The sequence below is a fragment of the Columba livia genome, chromosome 9 (assembly GCF_036013475.1).
Source record: "Columba livia isolate bColLiv1 breed racing homer chromosome 9, bColLiv1.pat.W.v2, whole genome shotgun sequence".
In the NCBI taxonomy this organism is placed as follows: domain Eukaryota; kingdom Metazoa; phylum Chordata; class Aves; order Columbiformes; family Columbidae; genus Columba; species Columba livia.
This window is the reverse complement of record NC_088610.1, coordinates 9079456-9092122: the sequence shown is the minus strand read 5'-3', so window position 1 is coordinate 9092122 and position 12667 is coordinate 9079456. Positions and strand designations below refer to the sequence as shown.

At 39.7% G+C, this 12667-nt stretch overlaps 1 protein-coding gene across 17 annotated transcripts in view; it reads left to right on the top strand.

Annotated features, from left to right (window-relative positions):
- The window catches only part of ATP11B (ATPase phospholipid transporting 11B (putative)), a 62859-nt gene extending 51098 nt beyond the window's left edge, over nt 1-11761 (top strand). For 4 of the 17 annotated variants that reach the window (XM_065073764.1, XM_065073771.1, XM_065073761.1 and 1 more), the window contains 2 exons: nt 2646-2779; nt 6438-7506. In XM_065073764.1, the coding sequence (XP_064929836.1) occupies nt 2646-2748 (103 nt within the window). In that variant the 3' untranslated portion in view covers nt 2749-2779; nt 6438-7506. Of the gene's footprint in view, nt 1-2645; nt 4186-6437; nt 7507-9346 lie in introns of those variants that run through there. The other 13 variants (XR_010474637.1, XM_065073773.1, XM_065073770.1 and 10 more) reach the window with 5 other exon arrangements.
- Nucleotides 11762-12667: the final 906 nt, after the last annotated feature.

Genomic DNA, 12667 nt, shown 5'->3' with positions numbered 1-12667 from the left:
GAGATCATTATGCTCTGTTGCCTTACCATGTTTTACTTTGGTATAAAACTGTGATCATAATTGTGTACCACAGAGATAAAAGTGAGAAAAGGGACTCTTTAGCATAATACAACTGTTTTCCTTCTAGGTAGCAGATATAAAAATAAAATCCATTTTCACCAGGCAGTGATAGATAATATAAATGTTGTTTCCAGGCTTATGTAAGGTCACATTTGTTGTTTTTTAAAAAATGGTAATATTAGCTTTTCCATAAACAGTGGTTCAAGTGTGATCCTAGCTTTTTGTACCTACCTTGAGAAGAGCAAAGGAGATTTTAGTGAAGAAGAGATACCAGCCCTCCAAAACACAGAGCTGAGGGTTCACCCCTTGGAAGCTGCAACAGTTTGGGTTGCTCTTGGCTCCTCTTTTTGCCAGTCTGAATAATATCTAGGGCTGCTGGCTCTCAGGTCAGCGGATTCTAGGGAATAAGAAATGTCTGGTCCGTCTGATCCTACATACACCTACTGTGATATGATCCTCTGCAGTAACTCTAAAGGTTTTACTTGATCTGCTTCAAGATAATGCATGGACTAGATATTCTTTTTGAAATCTTAAGCGTAGGAATGTTGAGTTTGTTTAGTGTTGCTGTGAACACAACCGTGAAGATCACTGTGGATGCAGCAGGGAGCTTGTTTTCTGACCTCCTAATAGCGATTCCTTCTGTTCTGGGTAATTTCTTGTCCGATACACTGGGAGCACAGCATGAAGTGGCTGTGAAGATCGTATTTGCTAGTGCTGCAAATTGTGCTGTTCCTAATGATGGTATCTTCTGTGGCGGTACAGTTGTGACCAGATGGATGTGCATTCAGGGACTTGACCTCTGAGATGTGGTTTGTTGTGGGTTTGTTTTAACCAAGACCCCTTTTAGACCTGTCAGTTGCAATGCTGCTGCTCCTGTGTCTCAGGTATTTACAAAGTTCATTGTCACAGTAAATGTTCATTTTGTGTCCAGGAGAGCTCCCAAACGAGTACGAGTCAATCAGAAGTGTGTGTTCTGCCTGCACTCATTCGTGGCCTGCGAGGTGCAGCGACTGAATCAAGGATTTCAGTTTGTAGTGTTTTCTCCAAGTTCCTACAATGGTTAACTGACAATCCTGTGAGCGTCACGTTAAGGGATGTGACGGGAAGATCGGGAGGGACCGTGGGGACACGGAGCAGGGCTGAGGAAGGGACAGGCAGGGAAACCCCATGGAAACCCCAGTTCTGTCTGTGAGCTCCCTTCTTGTCCTATCAGTTGGGATTTTTCTCTTGGATTTCCAAATGCTTCTTGTTTCTGTTCGCTGCCTCCTCTTTGTAGTACAGGAATTGTCCTGTTACGAGGCTGTAATCTGTCCAGATGTCTGTTTTGGGGGGATTAGGAAGGAATGTGTCCACTCATAGTAAGCCATTCCCATAGGAAACTCTGAGGTTCTTTGCTTCTCTTGGAGTGCTGGCCAAGTGTGGGGGGCATTAAAGGAACTGGGGTTGGAAACCAAAGTCTTTAGACAACAGCCAGCCACCTTTGTTCACACAGCGAAATGTTGCAGGAAGCTCTTAAGTGACCTCTGTCCTACTATAGACTAAGCTGCCTCCTCCCAGGTCAGATTTCCTCCTTCACTGGCATCCGAGTGTGAGGTGAGGATAATGGATGTTTAAATTTAGCCTGTGTGTTTGGCATTTGACAGGGTGCTCTCTTACAGACTCTCAAATCAAATTAAAAAACATCCCCACACTCCATATTTGTATTTCCTTTTGGAAATGATACTGAAGTCAGTTCTGGATATTCTCTTTCTATCAGTACTAGATTTCAGTTAGATTTTAGTTGTGCTGTGGTTGACTAGTGTGCAAAAATAATGCAGAGGAGCACACTTAACTTGAACCTATATATCTCTGTATTACTTCTTTCATTTTGTTTGGGTCTTTTTCTCACCTACTGAGAATGAACAGTGGAAAGTTTATTATGCTAATGTTGAATTATTCCTCGTGCTGACATGAGCATGACTGAATCAGCCTTGTTTGCATTTAGATAAGATATTCACAAAATTGGGAATGTGCTTTTGTTCCTTACCAAGCCAGGGGTATCTGTGGTAGAGATGTAACGTAAATTATCCTAAGAAGTTGCATTCTACACTTCTTGAGGAAAAGTTATTACTTATGATCAGGTTGCTGCATTACATCCTGCAGCCCTGGTCTGGAGCTTTCTCTTGATAGATTTCCCTTAAAATAGGGCAGACCTGCAGCTTGTATAAATAGTTGTACCTCCACTGAGGTTAATCAAGGCTAAAACTGCGTGATGCTCTGTGCCAGAGATTCATTATAGCTGTAACACAGAGAACTGCAAAACAGTTTATTTCCAGCGTTAAGCAGAGATGGTGCTAAATGATTTCCAGACGCTCACCAAGGCTGCATGCAAACCTTGGGAAGATCAAATTATAGTGTATATGTACCTTAGGAAGGGAAATGGTCATGTTATCAGTCACTGTAGTTCTCCTATAAAATTGAAAAATATTCAACACTCCAACTTTAAGAAAACTTGCTTTTCTGAAGTGTTTTCTGATAACATCTTCATCTCTAGAATCTCCGAGTACTGATTATTTTATTATGTTTTATTTTTTTCCTCCTTCCAGCTTACTGAGGCAGGTTCAGGTATCAACTGCTTGGACTCCATGTGCTGCTTCTCAGATGGGGAAACAGCATGCACATCTGTTAGAAGAATGCTGGAACGACTGATGGGAAGATGTAGCCCGACCCGGGTCAACAGGTGTGGCATTTCTCTCAATAGCCTTTGCTGCAGACGATTCTCCTATAAACTGGAACCCGATGAGCCTGCAGCAATAGATGTCTAACACACCAGCTGCAGGTTTTGCTTATTTAAGTAGGAAATGCAGCTCTTTGTTGTACTTTTTTTCATCCTGAAAGACAAGTTTCTTGTTTCTTTCCGAGTGCTTTCTTTTGGGATGGGGAGGGGGAGAAACAGTTTTCAAAAGATTTCTGTTAAAACGTTTAGTTTGGCTTACTACAAGTTCTTGTGTTGTATCTATCATAATTTCTCTTGATTTGTACATTCTCCTCTTTAGAAAATCAAGCCTTGCTGCTGCTTTTGTTTTCCTTTTTATGACTTTTTCTTTTCCTTCACAAATCAGGAGTTTGTAAAGTTGAAAGAGTTTTTCCCTTTGGTTCTTGATGTACAACCTCCAAATATTTACCTTGGAGCTTGCGTTACTCCTGAGGATATACAAAAGGCTCACACTCCCCCCCTTAAATATAACTTCATTGTTAGAAGGAGAGTCTTTAAATCTTTCAGCCATTGATTGATATGAAGATGAAATATTTTTATAGTATAACTTTTATAATTATTTCTAAAATCAGAGTAATTGACAGAAAAGAGCCTTCAGGTTCTGAGGATTTTAAATGGGGGTTTTTTTGATTCTAGAAGGTATATTGTCAAAATCGTGTGCCATTCCAAAGTATGTGCTAAATAAATCTTTTCCTTCTCAAACCACATGTGAAACAAACCTCGATGGGATAAAAGCACATTAGAGTGATACTTCTAAGGAGCACCATTGCTCTTGAAGTCAGCATTGCTGTGAGAAAAGCTCTTACTAGACCTGCTGATGTGCCATCTCCCCATTTCCAAAGAAACAGGGCCAGCTAACAAATGTGGAAATATTTGGGGGTAGAAATAAAAGTAGTCTTTTGTACATCGTAATCTCTCAGTCCCTGAATGATATCACGGTCCTTCATTGCTCAAAAGGCAAACCTGAAAACATTGCACTTCACACATTTTCAAGGAAAATTTTTGTATTTGAATGACTTTGTCTCCTTTGGTTAAAGGTCTGTGGTACCATTCATCCTGTATGTGTGGGCAATTTTCACTGACAAGCTCTGTCAGGTCTGATTCTGCCTTCGGGCATTGACGGCGTACATGAAATTAATACATCTGGGCTTTGAACTCTTGTGTTGAACACGGTGTCGCTGGTTTCAGTCACTTTCTCTCTCTGGCTTGCTTATGAAGTTTATTCAATGTTCCTACAAATCTAGGGTATGATTATGCAAAATGTTTCATTCCATATAAAAAATGAACTGTTATGAATAAGTACATTTTTAATTCAAACTCTTGCTGTATAGAAAGCGGGCATGATGTAAAAAATAAACAATTTAATAGAATTTTTAATCTACAAGGTGAGCATTTAATTGGTCTAAAAATCAACAGTTTGGGAGCAGATGCTTTAAGGTGGTTTTGTTTGCGGTTGGTTGGTTGGTTGGTTTTTTCCACTTCTCTGTAAAACTCTGCTTTCCAAATGAGGAACTTTTCATGCTACTTTTTTCCTTTATTATTATCTAATTAAGGCAGATTTTTAGCTAACATTTGCTTAGTCATGTGTAGTCTCATAAGGTAGGTATTCTGTGGTTTATTTTCTGCAATGCATTTACATTTTTACAGTTTCCTCTTTTTTTCCACTAAATTTTTCTTTAAGATCTTACAAATATTTATTGAAGACAACTCGTATTTGACAGAATATTAAACATTTTTTGAAGACTGCTTTTTCTCAGGTTTCTTGTCTGCTTACCTAGTGTAATTTCCAGGTGAAGTTCCATCTAACTGAACAATTTTGGTGTTGTTAGAACGCAGAATTCAGTATTATGTTTAATGAATATGCAAAACTATCTTGGTGCTACACTAAGGGCTCAAAGTTCTGTAGTTTTTGCTTCTGCCTCTGGTTGAAATTACTCTGAACCATCTTCTAGTTTTACTTAAATTTATGTACAATACATCTAGAAAATACTTGGTTTTTTTAATTTTGGTCTTATTTACTTTCTTCAATGACTTCAGTTCCTTCCACTCAGCATTGACACTTAAAACACAGCCTAAAAGTCAAGGTACTAAGACTATTTTTTCCCCTACGCTTTCCAGGCAATATATGAAAGTCTTTGTGTATTTTTTTAATGTACTAATTGCATCAATCACATGAGGCAGTTAAAAGTTGTGAAATGCTGAAGGTACGCTTAACAAATCTATTTGGTGATTTTAAAACGCTTGTAGAGCGGTTGAGCCTTTGTTCATGAGCTTGAGCTGCGTTTCTATTCACCTACAGCCGGTATCTTCAGTAGATTGCGCAGTCCCAAACCGGATGGTCTTCTGAGTGCTTGTGCTTTATAAAAGAGCTTTTTTATTCAACCAGGAGGCAGCTGCAAATTATTTTGTTGAATGAAGTGATGCTTTTAAATACATTGTCTGCGAGAGTGCTGTAGAATGCAGAGCACTGTTCTAAACAATGTTGCTGCAGCTCACTTGTGTTCTATTCTGTGCTCCTGATACCCTGTCAAATACGATATTCTGTCAAATACGATACCTGAATATGAAATCAAACATGGTATCAGATTTTGATAGAAACTGATGAATCAAAGATGTACAAATGCTTGGAGTAGCGGGCCACAGGAATAGTCTCTTGTACTTAATCTGCTGCTTGTAAAATGTGTTTGAGACGTGGTTTCTAAAGCTTCATTCACCAGTTAGAATATAGAATGTGTGTTGTAGTATGATAAAATGCATTTTTGTCTGTCTGTTCCATTAAATTGTCTGTCAACTTGTCAGTCACTAAAATATTGAGAATGCTGGATCACATACGTTCTTGTACAGTAGAATTCATTTCTGAATTGTTCAGCTCTCCCATTAGTGGTGTTCGTGTCAAGGCACCGCATGTCAAAGTTCTAAAGAAACAGCAGATTTCTGACAGAGGCAAATTTGGAGGATAAGTCTCTTATATTTTGATTTCCTGCCTTTCAACCTTCTATTTTTGAGCTTTTCACATGCAGTCCTAGAACACTGTGCAACCAGGAATAGCATTTCTCCCTAAATAGGACTTAAGAGAAAGTCATCGTGAGATCTCAACTGAATCAAAAGCTGTGACGTGTTAGGAAGCTTTCCGGGTGCCTTAAATTTTAACTCAAATTTAACAGCAAGGGATGAAATAGGTTAGTGGTTGTAGGTGAGTTTTGCCCACGTTCAGACCGTGTGGAGGTTTCTTGAACACCCGCAGCGCTCGCGGTGCCTCCACTGACACGGCACCGTTCCGATTGCCCTTGAGGCGCAGGATTACAACTTCAGTTGTAAAACTGGCGCATGAACCTCTGCTCATTTTAGTTCATAGTGATGAAAATATCTGTAGCTGTGGGTAAGCTTTGCCAGAAGGGCAAACCTAGAATTGTCACTTACAGAGCTGGCGTGACGAATCGCAGGCTGTTTTCAAGTTTGAATGAATTGCAGGTGCCTACAGGAGACTAACAGATGAGTCTTTTGAAGAGTTACGTTTGCCTAATCTCATAACACCTTTATCTTTTGCTCTCCTAGACTTTTCTCCTCACCTCTAGCTTATGAGTCCCCAGTCAGCCAAACTTTTCTTTTATTGTTACTTTAGATCATGGAGTTCATCGGATCCCTTCTATGCCAACGACAGAAGCATCTTGACTCTCTCCACAATGGACTCGCCCACTTGTTAACAGGGACATTTGTAAATGCCGTGTGGAAGCCGAGTGCTGCTCACACACCTCTAGTAGGTTCTGAAGCGAGTTCAGTGCCGCATCCCTGCCCTGGGAGAGACTTTAGCGCGGCTGCTGCCGACAGAGCGGGGCTTGGCTTGGCTCGGCTCCTGCCCCAGTGTAACTCATCTGGACAGTCATTGCTTCTGATGTTTTTTTTTCTAATTATAGCCACAAATTGCTAAATATTTTTTTTAAGGAACATTTTTACCTCTGACCTCTTTTTTGTTACCGTAGGAGCAGATTGGAATCCCGCATTTGATATTTATCACTGTAGCGCAGTGAGAAAATCTTTTTTCCTCCGAAATTCGAGTGATCCAATCAAACTGATTCTGCGCAATGAAACTTTTAAAAGTTGCGTTTTTCATGATGACCCTTCACTTTAAACACACACATTAATTTTGAGCTGTCTTAGCAGTTTGCAAATCAATTTTGTTATTTCCATGGTCGGTTACTATATTCTATAAGCAATCAGTTTAGTAATTTTTGAGAGTTAAACGCAATTCAAATATTTATGCTGGTGTATGAATGGCAATATATTAGTCATTGCATTGAAAAGCACTGTTCACTTTTGCAAATCAATAATTTGGAATAATAAGGGATATAACAGTTCACTGTTCTTCTAAACTATAATTCAGAAGCCAGTCATCTTTAATTACGCCCTGTGCGTTTCGTTACAACAGTTCTTGATCTTGACTTTTGGAAACGTGTAAGAATTGGTGGATTGTGCTGAAGTCTCACTAGCATAAATTTTTTGAATTATTAATCCTTTTAACGTTGGTGAATTTTTGCATGTTTTATTCTTTTTCATGTATTTATATTTGGTCATGTTGTACTTTGAAGATACAGTTAATGCTTAATTATCTTCATATATCTGAAGGATCTGAGACGTTGATGGCCATGTTTTGATACCTAAGTATGCCAATAAAAACAAGTTGCAGAGATGGAGCTTTGCATGGTACATGTCACAGGTACATCTCTTGTCCCAGGATAAACGTGTCTGCATGTTTGGGGTTTGTCTGTTCTGCCAGGATGGCTAAACCTGTTGGTCGCCTTTACATGTGGGGGATAAAATGGAGATGCTGCCACAAGGGCCAGCAGTGGAGCATTGCCTGAGGTACCGCAGCTTTTATGGCTCCACGTTGGTAAAAATGCTGCTGCCTCTGGACCCTTGTTTGGGAATCCAATTTTAAGTCAGACTTTAACTGTCTGACAGGAAGCTTATTGGTGGGACTTCAGCATCAAAGATGTAAAGCTGCATATTAAAATTATCTCTGGGTGGAATAAACGGTAAATTGAACACAGACTCTAAATAACGCCCACGAGAAATTCTTTATTAAAGATGTGGTGAAGTGTAGGATTAGGACAAACCCGGTATTAGCTGCTTTTACCCTGCCTGCACCAGTGCGCACTGTTGGCTGAAGAGCTGTCTCCCAAGAAAATTCCATGGCAAGTACTTTTTCCTTTGTAATCCAGGCAAATGCATCTTAGGTTCCCGGTATGACGTCCCAGTGGGGCCGGGCTGCTGCCAGAGCGAATCCCTCTTGTTACGTGCATCCCAAATTCTCCTGAGTTCAGTGAGCATCCAAAAGGTCCGACTTTCCCTGTATCAAACGCTTTGGATGTTCCTTATCTATCAGCAGCTCTGCCGTTCGTTATTCATTTAAACGGTATTTATTTAAGTGTTATTTATTTAAGCGGTATTGGTTCAGTTCTTGGAACTTTATTTTTGCATTAGAGACTGGAAGCCTCACTCTGAACTGAAGGCTGCGGATACTGCTGGATTTTGAAGATCTTGTTGTTTAAGGCAACGTTTGTGTAGTAAAAAATTGTCATTGCAACCTCATTTTAATACTTGTAGTGACTTGAACGTGCAGCACGTGAGGTTTTTGTCCCACTGGCACAGATAAAGGCCAGTTCGCAAATTCAGTGAGAAGCTCTAAAAGTTAATTACGAAACAGAAGAAACAAAATGAAAATATAGCAAATTTTCCTTTCAAACAAGTGTTTAATTCAGCGTTCGCAGTTCGTGGCTTCAAATGCATAAGCGCAGTGAAGCTTAGGTCCCCATATTGAGGGTCCAGATCATTAAAACCACTGAAAGCTGAGTCTCACATACTCCCTGTAACAGGTATTAACGTGTGACTCGTCTGACTGGGGAGAGCGTGAAACCTGGTTCCCATGCGGAGGTGCAATAAACTGATGGTCACCTCTCCAGTCCCCAAGAAAACTTTTATCCAGATGATACGCAGTAGTAACAACATGTGCTTGGATTTTGCCTGCATCTGTAACTTTTTTATATATATCACGTTAAATCTGTTTTCAAAATAATGCTTTTTATTAGTAGTAGTTTCTCGTTCTTTATACTGCCATCAGTACCTAGAAAATAATCGGTTTAAGTATTCTAATCAGATATCTGCTGTTTAGCTGTATCGTTTACCTCTAAATCAGTGTTTCATTTTTCAGCAGTAATTGTGTGTCCATGTCAACCACTCAAATCATCCAGTTTGTGTGACCATTTAACCTCATTACTCCGTGTGATTAGTGTATCGTGTATTGAAATATAAAGGGATTAATTTTTAAGGCAGAGGCTTTGAGACGCAACCCCGCTCCAAGCATCTAGATTGGCTCAGCTCTGTGCATAGATGTAGTTTGGCTTTTACCACACAAATGTCTTAATTATATTTACACAAAAGCAGCACAGTCCTATATTTGAAGAATAATTTACATTCATTATGTGTTTCTTTAAAACCTTCCTTCTCCCTTTTCCCCACTTTCCCTTTTCCCAGTGTTTGTAAGGTTACCGAAGAAACATGCATTTAAACAATTCAGGAAGAACTTAAGAGTCCATCTGTCTGCCAAGGTATATTTTTCTATTCGCAGTAAATCTAAATCAGTAATTTCTCATTTAGTAAGAACGTTGAATTTGCGTAAGACCAGGTGTTTTTTTTGGTCTGACAAGTATTTAGGATGGAGGAAGTGACTGTGCTTTTGTACGGATGTCACCAATCTTTTGAAATTCTTTGAATAGAAGCAAAGATTTTTTGTCATTGTTGTTTCTTTGATGGCTGAAGTGTATGAAACCATTGACTGTGCACTATAGAGTTCTTCGTGAAGGAGACTGAACAAAACCCAGCTAATTCAGTACAAATCCAGCGTTTGTCTCTGAGTTAGAGTATGAATGGGTGAGGGAGAACGTTGCCATAAAGAAAAGCTTTAGAATTACCTCTTAACCTTGAAATCTGTAACGTAGGGCAGAAAAACCCGTCGTAGGTGTTTGTGGTGAGCAGGAGGGGTGTGTGGTCACTTTACTATGCAGGGTCTCTGAGGAAGCACCTTCTCCAGAGCCACCAAAGCGGGACTGAGTTCTCAGCAGATTTTAGGCCTTATTCTCTGAAAAAGAGTTTGCTTTTGTTACTTAGAAAAGCATAGTTTTAGTTGCCAAACTTAAGCTATTTAAAGGGTGCAGTGGAAAAGATTAAGGGGGAAGATGATCTGAATCGTTTCACAAATTAAAATGTAAATAATCTGCTTAAAATATTCTATATATTTTTTTAAGGTTATGGCGAGAGGGGGGACAAAAAAAATGTGAAGAAAAGCAGGCTTTACATTTTCAGAGTGATTTCTTGTATTCTAGTGCAAAAGCTGATTTGAGAAAAGATTATGCAATTTAGAATGCAGATTAGGCAACTATAATTTATTTCTTACTGGAAACCTTTGGTGATACTTTCCAACCTGTTTTTTATGACAGTATAACTTCTATATGGAAAAAAAAAATATATCTTATTTTCTAGTGTTAGAAATGTCTCCAAGCTGAAGTCTATACATTATTTTTAATAGTTTTATTGGATACTTCTAATTGGTGAAATTCAGTCTGCGAAAGTGCTCAGTCATAACGTGCTTGTGAACCGTTTGAGTCTCGTTGTTGGGTGTCCCACAGCCCGTCCCTCTGGCAGCCCCGTCAGTCGCTGCACTCGCCTCGCACACAGACATCATTGGTTTAGAGGAGTTACTCCTGGAGCTGGGAAAACGCTCATTACGGATTGATTTTAGCCTTTTGCCTGTTCCTTTGTTATTTCCCAGTTAGACCTTCTTTGCCGGTGTGTTTATGTTCTGTGAATGTTTTCTGGTGTTGGTTGTTCTGTATGTTCTTTGCTTCCAGCAGCTTGTCTGGGTTCAGCTCTGCGGGAAGGACTCAGTTTAGAGCAGGAGGACGCATCGGCTGCCTCGACTCTTGCCGTCAGTCATCTCAGAAGCGCATTCGCCTCAGTCTTTGCAAGGCTTCTGCTTCCCGTAGATCTTTATTTTCCTACAGTTAAATGCTGCTGGTAGGGGCAGCAGAAATAGAGACCCGAGCTGCTCTGGCGTTTGTTACAAGGAACCTTCTCCTCCCGTTGGAGTGTTCGCCGTGCCCTTGCTGTCGCCACGCCGTGATGTTGAATTGCAATAGGTACATACGATTGTCGTCACTGTACATACGGCTTTTTCTTGTTGTTGTTTCCAGTTTGTATAAATGCACAGACGTGAATAAAACCATGGGCTAAAGACGCGCTACGTGTAACGTGAAGTGGAATGAAATGAATACGCTGCTGTTCAAAGTGGGACTTGTCTGAAAGAAACACCTCAAGGGCCTGTGGTGTGTATTAATATTTCCTCAGCAGGTTTAAAGGAAATTACTTCATACAGCAGCAGGTTCTCAACCTTTTTACATTTTGGCATTGTGATAAAAGATAATCCATGGGGTACATAGTTTAAATAGGGGAAAACGGTTAAAAATGAGATTCACTTTCAGGTAGAAACGTCATTGCAGCAAGTAATATATTTTTACAATGCCCAGTTATAGTCCCATGAGAGATTTCGGGTCCTATGCACACAGAGTGACAAATGACCTAGAGGCCATTGCTTTGCACTGAAATGTGATGAAGTTCTGCTTATTTTTTGAAAGAAAAAGCTTGAATTAATTAATCATCTCTGCAAGAAGTATATTTTTAAAGATATTATTTTAGGGGCATTGACAACTGGAAACTGTAGCAATAATTAGTACAAAGAATTTTGGACCTCTGACACTGTGGCTGCCTCATGTTAATTTCTGATTCTGATGGAGTCTGTGTGCTTGCTTGTTGTACAGCTTGGTCAGTAGAAGTTGTTTTAAAAATGGTTTATGGAAATTATATTTATTAAATAAAACTTCCATTTCTAGCTGAGTCATGGTTTTAATTACGCTTTAGAGGAAACCAGAGCTAGCTGCTCCCTGGGTGCAGCGCAGCAGCGCCGTCTCCCATTGCTCCCCATCATTCTGACTCCTGCCCATTGGCCTCCAAGGGAGGATGGCTTAAAATTTTACACTCTGAAGACACAAAGTTTAAAAGGGAAACAGTTAAAATTTAATATAAAACATTCCAATTATGGCTAAGCAGCTTTTGTTAAATTGAGAACTTGCAGACAAGTCACTAGAAGAACTTCCCGAAGCAGGGAGTTAATTCTTGTCCCAGTTCAAATGGCCAGAGTTGAGTTTGACTTACAGGTGTTTGTTTACGCTGCCAGGAGCAAAATAAGTCAGCTACACGTTATGGAGTTAAAGCCCATTTCTGATAGACAAGATTATTTATTGGTGTGGGCTACTCTTGTTGAGCTCAGAGGCTGGAATGGCACCATGGGTTTAAAATTCAAATGTAGTCAGTGTACCATAGTCAAAATGTACAGACTTCTGGCACCATTCGTTAACTAAGGGGTGAATGACATAATTTTAAAGAATGCATTCTTTAAAAAAATTATATCTTTCTTAAATGATTTTTCTGTAAGGATTTCACTGTAAAACAGTTTTGAGTAAGTCTTGAGTTACTTACCAATGTGATCAATGAAGTCACTTACACACAGTCGTCTTCAACCACAGTCAAGCACAGGCGCTGTGGGTGGTATCGTCCTCCACATCAGCTCAGTTTTGTACTTACAAACATGTAGAATAAGCCCTAGGAAAGGTGTGGAGCAGTTCTTCTATTCCCTGCCCTCACCCACCAAAAAAACAGACTTACCAATAAGATGTGTTATTGCAGAACATAAGTATTCCATACTTGTTTTCCCCTGCTTATAAGCACATTCTGGAAATAAGC